The sequence below is a fragment of the Pieris napi genome, chromosome 3 (genome assembly GCF_905475465.1).
Source record: "Pieris napi chromosome 3, ilPieNapi1.2, whole genome shotgun sequence".
NCBI lineage: Eukaryota > Metazoa > Arthropoda > Insecta > Lepidoptera > Pieridae > Pieris > Pieris napi.
The window spans coordinates 4,427,770-4,446,830 of NC_062236.1; the positions used below are offsets into that span (position 1 = coordinate 4,427,770).

The 19,061-nt window shown below is 32.5% G+C and overlaps 3 protein-coding genes across 3 annotated transcripts in view; 1 reads left to right on the forward strand and 2 right to left on the reverse strand.

Moving 5' to 3' along the window:
• The window catches only part of LOC125063168 (angiotensin-converting enzyme), an 82,093-nt gene that overhangs the window by 35,601 nt on the left and 27,431 nt on the right, over window positions 1–19,061 (forward strand). The gene's annotated exons all lie outside the window — the stretch shown is intronic.
• Window positions 1,384–3,184, reverse strand: LOC125063171 (skin secretory protein xP2-like). Its single transcript, XM_047669440.1, has 2 exons — window positions 3,055–3,184; window positions 1,384–2,803 (listed from the first exon to the last, which is right to left on the reverse strand). The coding sequence occupies exons 1-2, from the start codon at window positions 3,064–3,066 to the stop codon at window positions 1,703–1,705; spliced, it is 1,113 nt and encodes a 370-aa protein (XP_047525396.1). The 5' UTR covers window positions 3,067–3,184; the 3' UTR covers window positions 1,384–1,702.
• On the reverse strand, window positions 14,806–18,451 carry LOC125063170 (proline-rich protein 4-like). Its single transcript, XM_047669439.1, has 2 exons — window positions 18,302–18,451; window positions 14,806–16,210 (listed from the first exon to the last, which is right to left on the reverse strand). Exons 1-2 carry the CDS (start codon window positions 18,359–18,361, stop codon window positions 15,050–15,052), a joined length of 1,221 nt encoding a protein of 406 aa, XP_047525395.1. The 5' UTR covers window positions 18,362–18,451; the 3' UTR covers window positions 14,806–15,049.

Below are 19,061 nucleotides of genomic sequence, written 5' to 3' on the forward strand. Positions count from 1 at the left end.
ATTCTAATGAAACTAATTATGAAAGGTGCTAATAAATGAGTTATATAAATAATTTTAAATTAGTAAGCAGCTAAGCAGTGATAACTTATTATTGATATTTTTTTTAACATTCATTTAATATGATTACACATTACTATAATATAATTATTGAAAATAAATCAATCATAAAATATGCCTTTTAGGATGAAATTATATAAATCAAACTCAAAATAACTTTTTGTATAGGTAAACAAGTACACTTATGAATGTCAGAAAAGAAGTTAAATTAATGCTAAATTTACATTTACTTCCAGTCCGCAAGTCAAGGGCGTATAACTTTATTTCAATCTTTTACATAATTATAAATACTGTACGTTCATAATAAAACTAAACATTCTCATCTCCGACATAGATCAAGCGAAATTTTCACGTTGTAAAACTTGTAAGCATAAGTGTAAATGCAATAGTAGTTTTGAAATAATTGAATATAATTACTAAGCATCGAACTATTCATTACATTTGCTATTTATATTTATAATTATTAATTTAATGCAAGTAAAACCTCTTTGTGAAATGAAAAGTGTTTGGTAATAATTTTATATTGTGTGCAGAATAAATGTTTGTATAGCAATAATACATACATTTCATTACAATCAAAAAGTATCTTAAGTGCATTTTTGTGTGTAAATTATTTAAGTCAAATCATGACGTGTAAAAGATAAAAAACCGAGACACGTTAGTATGTTGCTATAGGTTAAAGCCTCATCAGTTCACCTTTTCGTATAATGTCATAACACTAATCAGTAATGTTTCGATTAGCCAGCTTCACTGACAACTTTCATTATGGAGATCAAAGATAAAGCGAAATATCATGTAGGTACTTAGCTGTGTTCGCAACCTAAAGATTCATGTTCGCTAACTAAAATATTCATCAAATTTAAAGACCAAATAAATCAAAAAGCTCAGATTTAGTAGTACTTAGATTGTGTTCTATTTTCAAATAAATAAAAATTATTAAACACCAGTATAATTGAATGTATCTTATTAGTGAATTGTGAAAACAGCGGATTCTAACGAAATAATTGCGAACCATAGATGTATGTTATTAGAAAACCAGCTTCAAGGTTCTTCAAATGTTATTAAGTTATTTTGAGAAATATATTAAAGTCATTATGAAATTTGACTTATATAGATTTACTTATGTCAGTTACGCAAAACAGTGTATGCGTTTATTGTCAAATGTTTCGACACCATTTAACTAGCGGCGATCCGAGTGGCTTGCGATGCGATACTAATCTAGGCCGTATTATGTCGTATTTCGCAAATACTTACGGTCTACGGATCGAATAATAACATACTGCACGTAATTATGCAAAATAACAGAGGAATCAATGAAAGCAATCGTTCATTTTTGGCATGGCCAAGTTTATTACTTATAAAATACAGGTAACTTTTCTATAAATGGTAACATTTTTTCGTTTATAAAGTAACAGGTACATCAACTCAAAATTATACAACGCAACAACTGATCAGGTTTCATACAAAAAATAATATAACAAAAAATCTATTAAGCAAGTCGTATCAGTGCAAAACAGTCTAGCCTCAGAGTAGTATGTGTAGAGATCGATTTGACATACTCTCTGACGGCTCACTGGCTTAACTATAATATTTGTGCTAATCTTACATTTATATATCACAATAGAGCCTTCTCTTCCTGCAGCCATTAATAGCTTTCATGATGACCGTACTCGTGACCGTGGCCGACGAAAACAGGTACCTTAACGGGGTAGGGCACTGGCTTCTCAACATGAACGGGAACGTGTTTCTCAATGTGTACTGGGTAAGGTCTGTCTACCAAGACTTTGTAGGGCACTGGGACGTGTTTCTCGACTGGCACGGGAATGTGTTTCTCAACTGGGTATGGCGCTGGTACGTGGACTTTCACGGGGTAGGGGACTGGTTTTTCAACGTGCACTGGTACAGGGCGGTCAACTGGGACCTTGACGGGGTAAGGGACTGGCTTCTCAACGGGGTAGGGTACAGGCTTTTCTACTGGGTAAGGCACAGGTTTGGAGATGTGTACAGGGTAAGGCCTGTCAACGTGGACCTTGTATGGTACGTGGACCTCCTTGATAACGGGGTAGGGAGCGGGTACATGAACTGGAACCTTTACTGGGTAGGGGACCTTCTTTTCAACTGGGTAAGGAGCAGGTACATGAACCTTTACTGGGTACGGTACTTCCTTTTCCACTGGGTAGGGTTGAGGAACGTACACTTTGACTGGGACTGGTCTGTCAACAGGGACATGAACTGGGTAGGGCACTTTTTTCTCTACTGGGTAAGGCTGAGGAACGTGCACAGGCACTTTGACTAGTTCCTTAACGGTGTATGGGACGTGCTTAACTACGGGGTAAGGTTGGGGCACTGGCACCTTGACAGGTACAGGAACGTGTTTCTCGACTGGGTATGGGATGTGTTTTTCAACTGGGTAAGGAACAGGAACGTTCTTTACAACAGTAACGGTTTTGTGAACTTCCTCGTGTCCACCGTAACCACCGTAACCACCGTTACCACCGTAACCACCGTTACCACCGTAACCGCCGTAACCACCGCCAAAACCGCCTCCATAGCTTCCTCCATAGCTTCCTCCGAAGCCACTGTCAAATCCTCCGTGCCCGTATCCGAGACCTATGAGACCACGTTTTTCATGTTTTTTGTCGTCAGCCGCCACCTTGTTGTCGGTTACTGCCACTTCTTTTTCTGCTGCCTTGGCTTCTTCGGCGAGAGAGAGAGCCAGGACAGCCACCAGACTGGCGGCCACGAGCTGAAACCAAAGTTAAAATTAGAACATATTTATAGTACTTTTTACTCTCAACAACAGTTTGTATCTCCCGTCTTTCACAAAAGTAATTGAAGGATATATATATATAGATGTTATATGTGTATGATATTTATGTTCAATTGCTTTATGTAACTGTATCATTTCCTTATTGACCATCAAAATGGCAAATCCAGAAAATTAAATTAACGATCACATGAGCACTAGCACAAGCACAATTTAAATTAGACACACACCATGAGCTTCATGATGCTACGTTTGTTGGTTGCACTGAAGTCAACGAAGTTCTGAATGCGAATGATGCGTGTTGGATCTCAGCTCTGATATATATATGAGCGGCATGAGTGGCGGAGCGAAGAAAAAAGGCATAGCACTGCAGTCCTACAGTACTTTCGCTTTCGAGGGGTATCGCAAGGCGCAAATTCAAAATGCTCTATATTCAACTTTCAGAGTTTGAACCGGTTTGAGATAATGCAAACAGTTCCTGAAGCTTTGGTAATATCAGATATGAAATCAATAACCAAGAGATTATTAATTTTGTAACTACAATGATTTAAAATACCTATAGCTATATAAATATACTATAATTTTACCTTGATTAAATTATAGTCACATTTTAAGATTAACTCTTTCTCTTTGTTTTAATAAATTTATTTGTCCTGACCTAATTTAATTTCCACCACCAAGTCTACCACGTATTAATTTTGATCAGTATCTATTATAAATTCAACTTCATTTGAAGTAATAATATTAAAAGCCTTAATTGCTGTAATTACTTATACTTAAAAAATTGAACTACTAATAAATTAACACTAAAAAAAACACAAATAATTTATCGCCGGTTAATTTCTGTTATATAACTTGTCCTTGGACATAGGCCCCCTGTATTTATCTTTATCTTCTCTCATAATGTTTCCTGTCCATTTCCATTTCATTCGTTCTACTCTGTTCTTATTTGGTTAACCACTAAATACAATGTATAATATATTTTATTGTTAATGCCATTAAACTTAATGATCCATAAACTCAATTATAATTTTCTACATCATAAATAGTTTTACTAAGTATAAATAATAATAAAATAATATATTATTTTTATCTAGAATAAAAAACCCTCGGTCAATATCTCAGAGCTCTAAAATCCGACACTACATACCTATGATCAAAATTTCTAAACCTAAACGTATTTACCATAAACAATAAACATTAGTATGCAGATTCAAATTGTCTTTATTTAAAATCTTAAAACAATCTAAATCGTTTAAATGTTTATTTGTGTCTTTTGAAAGTAAACCCTTCACTGAAACAGATAGTGCCGTAGACTAATAATTGTGTATATTATACAGCGTTAAAGGAATTTCGCTTTGTCACAGTTAGGTGAGTAGTTTTGGTTTTACTATTCCAAAAGTATGTAAAATTGCTGTTATCCACTTGAGTTATGTTCAAAAAGACATATTAATAATATATTTTTTATTTATGTAAATAAATAGTAGTATGTGACGGTGGAAAAAAATATATTTAAATATGTCATCATTATTACCTTCCTTATTTATTTATTTATACTTCATTGCCATAATACACATAATTATACATATAGAAACAAAAAACAAAAAGTAAGTAGGTTACACAAGTAATAATAAAACAAGATGAGAGAACGGAAGGGTTTTGCAGCTCAAAACGTTACCTTCAAATAATAAACATTTCTTTTTAATATTCTTTTAGATATAAAGAGAGAATTCAAGAATAAAACTGATGATGAAGGCATCTTCTGTTCAAGTAATCTTCATAAAAAACCTCGAAACTCAATATCAACCATCAATCATAGAGACTTACTCTTCTTTATTTATTACGTACCCTATATATAAAATATTTCAGTATGAATTATATCTAAGTTCATATTTCGTGAATATGTAAGCCCCCAGCGTAAAGGTATTGTACTTAGAATTTCGTAAATCGTTCATTTTTGTCCGACTGTCATGTTTCTAACATTCCAAGGTCCCTTTTGTTCTTTGATATTGGTTCATTACTGCATTTGACATTATTACTTTCACGAGCCTTTTAGACAATGTTCAGGTATGTATGGCGTGATTGGGAATGAAAAGGGATTTCTTACATTTTTTTAAATCCATTTGGAATCAGCCTCTTGGCTTTTATAAAATGATAGCAATTAGGGAACGCAAATCCCATATTTTTATATTTCCCTCTGTACATCGTAATTTCTTACATAAGCAAGCATTATATTGTCATGTGTGTTCCAGATTTTTACCACGACAAATACATACTTTAGTATAAAGCCATGTAACTAATTATAGAAATGCTATTTACTATACTACTACTGATATAATAAAATCAGTTTTGTTAACACTTGCTTACATGATACACGAGATTAATAAAAATCCACTTCTTAATTTGAAACAGAAAATTGTAAGAATTAATTTCAACGTTCAAAAATTTTAATTCGCGAATTTCACGTTTTTATTATGCAATTAAATAAAATTATATACATTTCTTTCATCAAAATGTGCAATACAGTAATGAAATTCAGTGTATCAATAACTATTAGTTACGTACATAAATGCATTAGTGCACAGCCGAGATCAAAACTATGGGTTAAGAATCCCACACTAACACCACTTTACCAATAAGTTTATGTAGGCTTTCTTATTTTCATAGATAGAATGACCGAAATGTCCATTTCACATAACTTACGAACGACTGACGAAAAAAAATTTCGCACGTTATTATCAGGTTTTATTGTCAAAAGAAAAACAACTAAGTTTTTAAGTTAATCTCATCTCGTTAACATCTAGTAACTGAATAAGACAAAAGGCTATCCACTATTGTGATAAGTCTATTGATTGACTTAGATAACGCCGGTGAAACATAGCTGTTGTCTGAGTTGTCTAGAAAGACTAAATACTTAGTATGACATCCAGTATTTGTTTATTAATTGCAACATTAGTGAAAACATATATTTTATTTAACTTAAAAAACTTCAAAAAAATGTGTGATATCACATTTTGATTCGTCTAGTGAAGAAATTAACAGTTGTATATTATATTCTACGAGTTTTTTCTTCTCCACTCATACAGTAGAGTCACAAGCCTGGGTCGTGGTCAGGGAATTTTCTGTTTCTGTTTTCCTAGCTTTGTGCACGGTTTTGGTTGATAATTACATTCACCTTCCCCTTTTTTACCATAACCCTTTTATTTTGTCTAATATATTTTAATGTACGTACATCTATGTAGATTAAATTTTTTACCAAAAACAAATCGCCGGATTTTAATTAAATGTGTTTTCGTATTAAAACTCTACGCTCTAAATGTTCTTGGTGTGTTATTATCATGACACAGAAACGGTGTGTAATAATAATTACTATTTACTTTCAATTAACATTTTTCATTATTACGACAAACCGGCACTTTCCTAATTTAATCTGTGGACAAAAACGCTTCAAAAGCTTGAGACCACAGACTATCAAATGAAATCATAAATAATTCTACTCTACTCTCTCGTATAAATTAGAATCAAATCAAATTCAAATCTTAATTCTATTAATTCATTTGTTGTGTCAGAGCCTTTGCTTTTAAAATAATAAATCTTCAAATGAAAGCTAGCTCTTATAAGTCAATTGAACAAGGATTCAATATTACAAAATTAAATATATTTATAATTCATTATTGCTTTCAACATCTTAGGCTTTGAAGGAGATAGATTTTTTGGGGGCAATATTTTTTTTGTTTTTTATGGCTCTGGCACGATTTGTGCATTAGCCAGCGTCAAGTATAGGATTTTTTATAATTCGTGCTTGTCTTTAGAAATTCGACCGTATCCTCCATGTACGGTTTAGGCCAAACCGGGAATCGAACCCGGTACCCCTCACCTAGCTGCAACTTAATAAGACCGCTAGGCTATAAGGTTGCTAAGGAGATAGATTTTTTGGGGCAATTATAAAATAACAATAAATAAAACTAAACAATAAACAGTGGCGCTACAATTTCTGTATGCTATCGTGATTTATGGTTGGACATTTGTGGTTTCTGCCACTAGTCCAACACAACTCTGAAATAATTCTTATACATTTTATAACAAATAAAAAAGATGTGGCTATTAATTTCCTTATATGTAGAGATCAAATAACCATCCGTGTAGCAACATTTTGAAACTTAAGACATACGAAAACGGATACGAAGATTACGAAATCTTGCTTCGATATTAAATAGCTCTATACATTTCATGTACCTAAAAATAGCCTTCAAAACATTAATTTGATTTAAACGTATAATGTACCAAAATTATCACTAACGAAATAAGTTCTTTTTAGTGATATAATGTTTTGTCTTTATCACTCACGTGGTACTTGCGAAAGAATAAATGGGACAAAGGATTTTTAACAAATTTAGGATTATACCTACCTATGTCTATAATAGTTAGAATTCCCTATAATAATTGTAAAGAGAAACTTGAGTTTTCAAATTTATATTCTTACTTATTACCCCAAAATCGGAATTAACTGTTCTACTACTTTTGAAATTTGTAAAGTCAAAGTCAAATTCATTTGTTCATATAGCTAACACAATGAACACTTATGAACGTCAAAAAAAAGAAAACATTTTTACATTTATTCTGTATTGTTTGTATGTTTGTAACGAATAAATATAAAAACTTCTGGACCCATTTCAAAATTTGCTATGTTTATCCAGGATAAATGATGGTATCATTTCTTACAACTCGCCGTTCATTAAAAATCTTAAATATTTAACCTTGACTTTCAAGGTAATTTTCGATTGAAAAATCCTATTTATTTTAGACACAAAAGATATTTCTTAACAATAATTTCATTGCATTGAAAAAATGCGTGCAAATTATGCAATGTCGTCTGTGTAAGTGACCGTATGTGGAGCAAAACGGCCTAACATCCCTCCGGTTGGAATAAGTCAAGAACTTCTAGCGGGTTTTAATTTACGAAATTGATACATGAAATTATATTAACAATAAGATCTTTGAGAGGATAATTATCTTTATAAACAGAAAGTAAAGGATGGGAGAAAAGACAGTAAAATACCTTTTTTTGCTTCTGATAGAATATAGTGTACTTCTAATTAGTTGGAGAAACGTATATAAATTGTTTATATACGATAAATTATTATTAATTTCAATACTATGGTATAATTTCCGAAATTGGTTTCATTCTGACCAGTGATCAGGCGTAGTTTATCGAGTAAATAAAATACCTGAAGATATAGAAATGTAATGTTACCAATGAGTGCTTTAATATGGTTAGTCTTTTTAAAAATATAATAAAACGGTATCTCTAGTAGAAATAAGTATATTAATATAAACTATGATTGAAAAACTAAATTTAACCAATGTTGAAAAATCGCTTTAATCTTATAAAATGGCCCTCTAATTATTGCAACGAATACAATCTATCCGATCACTGTAATAAAATAAGATTACATTGTGAAAATGTATTCAACGCGTTGTGAGTTCATTATTATTCGTTTATTGGTTTCTGATGATTGCTTTTAATTGTCTGACGTGTTTCATTTAAAATAGGAAACAGAAAATAATGAGAAAGGTTAACCTTGTCCATATCCCAAATTCAATACATTTAAATAAATCTGAAAGTTTGTTTATCATGAGCAGCCTTATCTATTTGCCTTAACCGTTTAACGTATGATTTAAATGGGACAAAGCTGTCTCATTTATTATATTCAAAACATTTGTGCTTTCGAACGCTATCTTAAAGCACTCGGTGACTTATAAAAGATTATTGTATGAAGTAATGTTAATAGTTTAACTCCTTAACATGCATCTATTGATTCAGCGTTTGATAAATTTTATTTGTTAGGAACAAATTATTATGTATCAAGTTTTTCTGAAAACCTCTCTAGAGACTTTTTGAAAACTTCTGAAAGCTTTGAACGCAAACGAATTAATTAATATGATCGTTTATAACCGTCACATAAACATATAAATATGTTCAAGGACGTGTCCTGGTCTGAAAATAATAAGCCAAGAAACTCAGCCGGGTTTCCTACTTTCCATTCATTTGCACACATTTCAATAAAAAAAACTCTGGAATAGTAATCTTTAACATTCTAAAATGCTATAGCGGCAATAACAATGAAACGTGTATTAATATTGTGGTACAATGTTATTGGTTTAATTTAAGCATAATTATTTAAGTTTCTTAATACATAATGTAACAAAATATGTTCCACATAGTAAATGACGAATTACCTCCTTTCTCGTGTAAACACTGTGCGGCCTTGATACATAAAAATACTCACGGTAGTTTATGCAACACTTACTTATATCATTCGTAAATGTATCTGGCCTTAACTTTACTGTTGGTCCGCTCTATTATATGTAAGAAAAATAAAAATATGGCTTTTAGTCAATGAAATAAACAAATAGCACTATAGCGTATTAATTAAATTTAAAATTACTATTTGTTTGAAAACCGTCTTTGTACGCAGTGACAAAGTAATAAAATCATAAACTCAACATTATAAATCGCAGAATTTTATTATACTCATAACTGCCTCTGTGTGTGCTACCAGCGTACCGGCGGATAACCCAGAGTACTTGTGTTCTATTTTGGTTTTAAAATGTTGTTTGTAACCAAAAGGCTGACAGCCCATCCAAAAGCAAAAAAATAAAGATTTGTCGGCCCCGTTCCGTGATATGGTGAAAGGATTTTATATTGTTTTCGATACTTTTGACTGACAACATGTATTACACGTTGCTACTGAACCAGATAATTGAAGGTAATTAATTTATGAGCAGGCCTAATGGCTACAGCGTGTTTCACCTTAAAAGTCATGCGTTCAACACCCACAATTACCAAATTAGTTTAAATTCAGTTGTGCTTATAAAAATCAGAGTCGAGATAGTGCTTAGTATAATTCCAAAAATTCAGCAAAAATGTAATGTCGTTTGAGATAGAGAAGTACATAATTAATCATAGATCTGAGTCGAAAACGTGTGGAAGAAGGTGGATCACCTACTATAAAATAAAATAATGAAAGAAGCAGATGCAATCTAAGGCCAAGATCCATATTGTAGCGGCATTGAATTATTATTGTATGTAGACATTAATATTAGAACGATCCTAATCGGTGATTTGGCCACATTAAAAATTACAACATTATTTGGTAGCAATACGCGAGAAATACGTAATTTAGCGAATGCGTTCCACATGTTACGAGGTGTTTATTTCGGTAACAGCTAAAGATTACAACAAATGGACGTTTCGACGCTTCATGTGAATACAAATTAATTGACGTATAAATTCCGTTAAATACTGTCTAGCAAATCTTATGTTAAGAAAAGTAAGATTGATATGTTATATTTGATCGCTAAGTTGATTTGATACTATTGTATACAATAGATTTAATTTTATCCATATCCTACTTGGAGATGATATTTTTTTTATTAATAAGAATTAAAAAAAATTGTGTTAGGTTTTTACTTTTGACAGTGAAACATGCAATTTGTAATCGACTTTTGCAATTCGTGTTTAGACATAAAGTAAATAACATTACCGTTAATCACGATAAAACAAAAAGTTAACATTAACAATTCATTGACGGAAATGATTGAATGAAAAACTTAACGATGTCCTTAAGGTCAAGCAATGTAATTTAATGTACCTCAAGGGTCATTCACCTGTGCTGACCTCTTTATAGAAGGACAAGCCATGTGTGGCGTACCGCAACTTCAGCTATGGTGTAGAAACTTATAATTACTTTCAAATGCTATCCAGAGAATTTTATCAATGGAATACTATAGAAACCTGTCCAGATTATACAGGTTGTAACGATCTTTAAATATCCAAGAGCTGGATAAAAAACATTGTTTCCGCATACGTGACTTGCGGTCACCACTCGAATTGTTATGGAAGTGTCCTCGATAAATGTAAGATATTCCCATACAGCCCTGCGACTCTGTAACTCACTTTTCGAACTCACACAGCGGTTTTCGCATCGGCGGTCGCTCTCAAATCAGTCGTGAAGCAGTCATTTTATGATTTGATTCTGAAAAGGTGGGAGCTTGTAGTTTATTGTTTATCAGAATGCCAAATGACTGCTTCACGACTGATTTGAGAGCGACCGCCGATGCGAAAACCGCTGTGTGAGTTCGAAAAGTGAGTTACAGAATCGCAGGGCAGTTTTATATCGCGACAGCGATTTGACATTTGTGGACAAACAGGTTTTTCTTAGAAGGAATCGCAAATTCCTCAATATAAAAGTTATATTATAATTATGGTGAGAGGTGTTGGCCGAGTTGCTTCAGCGTGTGACTCAACCCTGATTATCAACCTACGACAGGTTCGATTCCCGGCTGTGCACCAATGGAATTTCTTTCTATGTGCGCATTTACCATTCGCTCGAACGGTGAAGGAAAACACCGTGTGGAAACCGACATGTCTTAGATCCAAAAAGTCGACGGCTTGTGTCAGGCACAGGAGGCTGATCACCTACTTGTCTATTAGATTGAAAAATGATCATGAAACAGATTCAGAAATCTGAGGCCTAGACCTAAAAAGAGGTTGTAGCGCAACTGATTTTTTTTTAAATTGTAGTGCAACCCAGTGGCTAGACATGCGTCCCTTAAGCAGGTCATGCGTTCGAATCCCAGCTGGTATACAAATGGTGACTGAAAAAATCGTGAGCAAACCAGTTTAACAAAGACAATTACGCATGTGTCAGACTATTATAATAATTATCTTAAAATCAATATTGGCTTATGAAGGCACTTCCTTGTTTGAACAGAAATATAAAAAATAGACACAAAAATCCAAGTTCAAGACCAGATTTAACAAATAATTTGTAGATATTTTATGCGATACAGCGTAAAGTTTTGAAAGTATTCGTTAATTATCTAATTAACTCTGTCTAAAGAGACTTCAGTGATGAAGTAAGATATTTTAATACATCAAGGACATATTGCATATTTTTCATTAATGAAATTTGCATATTTTATAAATATGTATTTTTCTATATCGTATCGTAATCAACATATCTGAATTTATGGTTGACAATTGGAATGGAATTGATTTAATAAATTATAATTAATCTAAATAACCTAATAAAATAATATTTTGTAGCTTCTATTTTCTTTCAGACAACTGGGGAGAAGATTTAAACCATTTGAACGTTTACAAATAGAGGTGTTATTATTAATGCAAATGTCGAAATTGATAAACTGTCAAGTAGTTATTAAATTTCATCTTGTAAAACATTTTCTGAAACTGACAGTCATAACGGTACATATAAATATTTTGATTGGTGGTGATTACTGAAAATTGCTCTCAAAATTCGGCTTAGGTCTCGCCCTATCAGTAACGCTAAAGCTCACAAGTGTAAGTGTAAGTGATATATTTAATCTAAATGCTTCTCAAGTGCGAAATGCAATGATTATCGCAATATTGATTACAATATAATTCATCATGTTCTCAACGTATGATGACATTGTGAAAGGTTTATTGCATTGAGTCTTTAATGATTTATTTTTATTTAAATCGTTATGCAAACTTTGCATTATAAACATATCAGTTAATTGAATTTATTTAAATATATTTTTTTTTATTTTACTTGTCTATGTGACAATATATCAGAAACAATATTTTTTTGCAGTTACATGTGACGGCTATTAACCGATATGTACAGTAGGTTTTCCCACCAAATTTATTTCACTATAAAGTTTATTAAATAATATTAAATATTTATCGGTTTATTAATTGATAAATAATATTGCATTATGAATTAATATAATAATCCTATGGGTAATAATTTGATCAAATAAATAGTATGGGTCCAATCGGAAGCTGGAAAAGGTATTTTACTGCCCTGTTTTTCTTAATCTGCACTTAAATAATCAGACATTTCGAGGCAAGACCGTTCTATACATTTAAATGATGATTTATCTACCATAAGGTATAATCGATGACTTTGAGTATGGCCATTACAACTAAATGTTTCCTTTCTATTGTTGAATTCAAATAAAGGCCCTCTACACTTCGTAACGAAAACTAATAGGCACTAATAACAACTTATATTACGTGATAACAAGCCACACATAACAATGATACTCATGTTTCTATAGATGGCGTGGAACATATAATATATATGCTTAGTTTTTCATAAATATATAATGCAAGTAAAAAGCGTTCTTCTACATTCTTTTTGTATTTTCAATAACAACAATATATTCATGTTAACTTAGTCAAAAATTAAAATGATATATATTTTTGAGGAAAAATCAGTCACTTATATTATGCTGTGTTCAAACGACAACCAGTTTCGCTTATTATTAATTCTCAAAAAAAAAAACAAATCTTAATTACTACGGGCTGTTGTTTTTTTAAAGATAATTTAAAAGACAATTCTTTGTTAAAATTCTATAATTACGAGTAGTTGCATTAATATACAATGTTCTATTTACAACGAAAGGGTGTTAATGGGAGTAAGTAGAGTATATTTAAAACTCCTTACCCTTACCTACCTTATGGACCATTCGCGTGTAAATAATAATTGAATTAAAAGACATATAAATTTAATTATCGAAAATATGAAAGAGACAAATAATTGTATCTTAGAATATATCAGTTCAAATTTGTTTGTGTTATTTTTCAACTAGGGTATGATTAATCGATTCAGTGCGTTGATGTCTATTATATGGAAGACAACGCGTAGCGCTTTTGAAAATAACATAAAACATTAAAAGTCGCAGATTTTACTATAGAAAATATACAAATACACTCTCTATAAAGAAGAGAGTTTAAATGTATTAAATTCATAGCGTTTTCTTTTTTTTGATAAATATGTCCTCATTCGAATTTCGATTATGATGGTTAAACACTTTTAACAAATTAGGATCTACAATCTATAGGAACCACCAAGTGTGGAATTTCAAGTATAAACCAATAATGTTTTGTTAGCGATTAATTTTAGTTTCATAAAATTACTGTAAAGGAACTCGTTAATATTAATTTTATAACCTTCACACGGAAAATATTGCATCATACCTACTTGCTTTGTTATGAAATAACGCCATTTTATTAAATATGCCTTTTAGGTTTTTCTAGAACGATTATATATCATAGTACTTAATCGACAGCTACGTAATAACTTTACCAGTAATGTAATACAAAACGAATTTCTTTATGCAATCAAAAATTTTTTTTTTTTATTTACTTTAACTAACTTAAGACTTATTATTTTACGATCGTAAAATCTTGTTTTAGCATTGTAACATATAATTATAAGGCATTTACATAATTTTAAGATTTAAACGTACATAATTATTGAAAATAGAATGATATTTCTCACAAAATAACTTAAGTTCATAAAATCTCTGTGAGAGTCCTTACCAACAATGAAACAATACTGCTTTGTTCGCAAAGTCTGTGTGCCTTCATTACCAACACGCATTCTGTCCATTTTCGCAACATAATACTGGATATTTTAAATTACTCAATCCTATTCTTATATAATTAAATATAAAAAAACTTGAAGCTAAAATTACGGGTTTAATGTTATCTATGTTTTCTATTAATGTTTTTAATCATAAGATAATTTACAATTCTAATAACTTCGAAGATAAATTATAGACATTACGTATAAAAAATAATTCGTATTTTGCAATACATATAAATAAACATTTGATGAACTGCTAAGCTCATCGGTTACTTCATAAGGCCCACATTAAGCTACAGCTTGACCTTAACCGACATCTTACGTAAACCATAATATTTGTAGTGACTCGACACTTAAAGCAAATACGGTGACTAGTCATTTCTGTTTACCTACTTTCGATTGATTTTAAATTAGGAACATAATAACTGTTCACTTATACCCTTGTATCGATTGTTATGTCACTTATATTGTAATTTTCCATTCATGAACCCCGAAGGTTACAATATTAACTTCATTTGACCTTCCAAACACTTCCTATAGGAAAATAAAACCATTTAGTATTTTATATTTTTTTATTTATTTCGTATTTTACAGTCAACTTAACCTAGAAATGGTAACTTTTACATCACAACGTACGCGTACTCCTATGCAATCACGTAGTACACTTATTTTACATGACATCTCAGAGAATGACAGTATAAATATACAAGAGGATAGTTTGCTGGTGTCCCGGCCGAAATTTGGCGAGATATAAATAGCTCTGGTGAGATTATGAATTGTTTAAAAACTAAATAAAAATATTCTAGTGTTCATAGTATGAGCCTCCTAGACTGTGTCCACCGTAGTTTCCACCGTAGCTACCGCCGTAACCTCCACCGTAGCTTCCTCCGTAACCGCCTCCGTAACCGCCTCCATAACCGCTGCTATGACCGCTGTCGTGTCCAACGTAGACGGGGACCTTTACTGGGACTGGGTATGGCTTCTCAACCTCAACGGGCACTGGTCTGTCAACATGGACGGGGTAGGGCCTGTCAACGGGGACCTTCACGGGGTAGGGCACGTGCTTTTCAACCTCAACTGGGACGTGCTTGTACACGGGGTAGGGCTCTGGTACTGGAACCTTGACTGGTACTGGGTAAGGCTTGTCTACATGAACTGGGTAGGGCCTGTCGACTGGTACGTGAACGGGGTAAGGTACTGGTTTGTCAACGGGGTAGGCGACTGGAACTGGTTTCTCTACTGGGTATGGGGCAGGTACGTGAACAGGGTAGGGCCTGTCGACTGGGACCTTGACAGGTACGCCAACATGTTTGATTACTGGGTAAGGTTGAGGAACGTGTACTTTAACTTCGACGGGGTATGGCACGTGTTTCTCCACGGGGTAGGGTTGGGGCACTGGAACCTTAACGGGGTAAGGCACGTGCTTTTCAACTGGGTAGGGCTGGGGCACTAAAACTTTGACGGGGTAGGGCCTGTCGACTGGAACGTGAACTGGGTAAGGTACTTTCTTCTCTACTGGGTAAGGAGCTGGTACATGCACTGGCACTTTAACGTACTCCTTAACGTGAACGGGGACGTGTTTGACGACTTCGTAAGGCTGGGGCACTGGCACCTTAACTGGGTAGGGCACGTGCTTTTCTACGGGGTATGGGACAGGGCGGTCGACGTGTACGGGATATGGTACTCCCTTGACTAGGGTAACTGTCCTGGTGGTGTCAGTGTGACCACCGAGGTCGATGTTTCCGTATCCGTGAGATAGACCTCCCTGGTCGATGAGGTTGTAGGCACCACCGAATCCGTGACCGCTGCCGATATAACCGACATCCAACCCGCTTATACCGTAACCGTAACCCAAGTTAAGGAGACCACGTTTGTCTAATTTCTTTTCTAAAGGTTCAGCCTTCTGCTCCGTCGACTTCTCGCTGGCAGCAACTGCTGCTACCAGCAAGAGAGCTGTATAAATCTGTAAAAAAAAATAAACGTTAATAATACAATATATGCAAGCTCCTAAAATTAATAAGTAATATAATAAATTAGATAAGTTCCACGATGAAGTATCAGAGGTACTCAGCGTAATATATTTAACGAGTGAAATTATAAAAAAGAACTATGTCGTATTACAAAAAAGTTGCTATTAATAGTAATTAATTATTAAGCAAGAATTGCATTGTCCTATATAAAGTATGTAATGTGCATAATTACGCACTACGTGTGCATAACGGTTACGCTAAGACTTTGTAAGTAACACATTGACTATTGCAGTCTCCGTAAATAGCAAGCGTGCGCAATACTCGTCCTATCAATCATCCAGTTATTATATTAACATAAAAATTCCACAAAAAATTAAATAGAAAAACACTGTTCTGTTGATATTAAAATGAATTGAATTTTATAATTTAACTCGTGGGTTTTTCGTAATGCTTCTTTATGTTATTCATACACAAATATCATGACATAATTTTAATATGTAATTTTATTAAATTGCATAAACACTATTCCATAACAAAGTTTACCGACTCATTCCATTTCGTTCACATAATTCAATTATTATTGCAGTCTTTTTCTGAAATGTACTTTTTAAGAAATAATTTTTTATTATACGCCATTATACGCAAATGACATATCCAACATTTCCATATAAAGAAAGATGTAAAAATTTAAGCCAATAAAAATTACTTATCAGGCGTGACGGTTTTTATTACAACGATGAGACATGCAATTTAAATACAGACTTTTATAAAAACGCTTTCGAATTTTCCTAGAACGTCTTTAAGGCTTGGTCACTTGTGAAGTTTTCTTATATCAAGACGTGATATGTTTTCTTTCACATGCATTTTTTACAAATTATTTAGAACATACTGATATTTCTTAGATATTTGAGAAAACGCAAATTTGATATAATGGGTAGTTTGAATAGTTATTGTGAGTCGCTAATCAGTGAGTACATCGAACGAGGCCATCGGGTTGCTCGTGGGATAGTGTTGGTTCTTTATGGCTATTTTGCAATGTCTACTGCAAACCTAGTTCTTGTTACATATTACAAGAATTTAATATGTATGTACTATACACTACTTTGCGTGTTATTGTATGGCAATAGAATTAAAAATATTAAGACGAGTCGTAGCATAAGTAAACAAGTCACTAAGTGACTTCTACATACGGGACTTTTTAGTGAAACGTATATTATATGATATGACTGTAATATTAAGCGTTTAAATTATAGCAAAACCGACAAATTGTAAAACATTCACAACGTTTTTATAAGTGAAGGACTACAAGATTATTACTAGGCCATACATTTATATTATAAAGTTTGTTGATGTTAAAAATCAGTTTCAAATTTACGATGAAAGATTTAAACCAAAGAAATATTATTAAAATTCAATAAATAACCGTGTTTTAATTGTATGGATAAATCTTCTATCGAAGCAGTCAACCTCAAAGTAATGCATGAATCAAAACTATTACGCATTATGAATTTCCTCTTATGTAATTAACTGGATTCTAGCTCAGATGTAATTTAACACTAGAGAACCTACTTTCTTCCTGGTTTAAAACCAGTATTGATTGATAATACATATTTATTATGATGCAATATTCGAACGATATAATTGCTTTAGTTCTTTGCATTTATTTTTAATAATTCAAATAAAGATTTTTTTTACAAATAAGCCCATTGCTACGGGTTTAAGTCGTTATAAAATCGTTACTTTAGTGTGAGAAAAAATTGAGTAATAAGGAAAATTTATATATTTATGAATTTTAAAAAATTGTTTTAAGTTTTTTTTTAAATTTAATTTGCATTTTGAAAACCGATAAACTAACTATACTGATACTATATATTGCTTTAATTTCTTGACATATAGAAATATTTTTGCAACCCATATTGAAAAAAAATGAATTTAAAAATAAAATATTTTAACCAAAACACTAATTAATATTCGAAGCGGCGACTTCAAAAAAGTGACACATTAATCACTAGACACAACACTTCGCGAAATCTAACGCTTTTTTGAAGTCATCACTTCACTTCACTTGCACTTAAACAACTCACCGTTGTTTTCATAATGCCTCTTGCACGGTGGTTGAAGCCGGGAATCGGACTGGATACCATTCGGTTTGTGTCTTGAGTTTTTATAGTTGAATATTTGGAAGAACTTTCGCCATTGCCCCTCTAAAGGCTGGGTTTGCTTTGGTCGGCGTGAGTCCTTCGTATACGATAAGCCGTCAGGCGGGACAAACGTTCTCGCGTTGGATTTTTTATCTATACGGACAGTGCGATTCTTAAACGATTTAGATGTATCAAAATTAATACTTAATTAATGACGCTTAAAATATCGCGGGCTTTAGCTTTGTGAAATTTTCGAGTAGGTGTTAATAGCAATGGGAAAATTTTCCTTTTTCACTTTTTTTACTACAGTTTATTGGTATTACATTAATTTTATCTAAAATTATATTTGTGCCAATAGACACACAATTTATATTAAATTATTTGTTAGTTCTACAGTTGTTACGTTTATTTTTTCAAGGTTAGAGAATGTAATATATAATTTAAATACGTAATTTATATAATTATTTCTTAAACTGGATCTAATTTTATAATAACTTTATTTGTTTCATAGTTTATAACTTACCTTGACATTATTACTTATAATATTATTTATTGCATTAAACTTAAATTGCTGCTAATGGCATATTAATTTATTAAAAGAAAATAATAACTTACAACACATGGCATACCCATTGTATGGTTCTATAGATTTTATTTTATTTTCTAGCTATTTTTAGTTGGCAACTCCAAAATCTAGACTGGA

Coding starts and splice junctions, on each gene's coding strand:
- LOC125063170 (XM_047669439.1), bottom strand. CDS start 18,361: ATGGTATCCAGTCCGATTCCCGGCTTCAACCACCGTGCAAGAGGCATT. Junction 16,211..18,301: donor GAGGCATTATGAAAACAACG/GTGAGTTGTTTA, acceptor TTTTTTTTACAG/ATTTATACAGCTCTCTTGCT.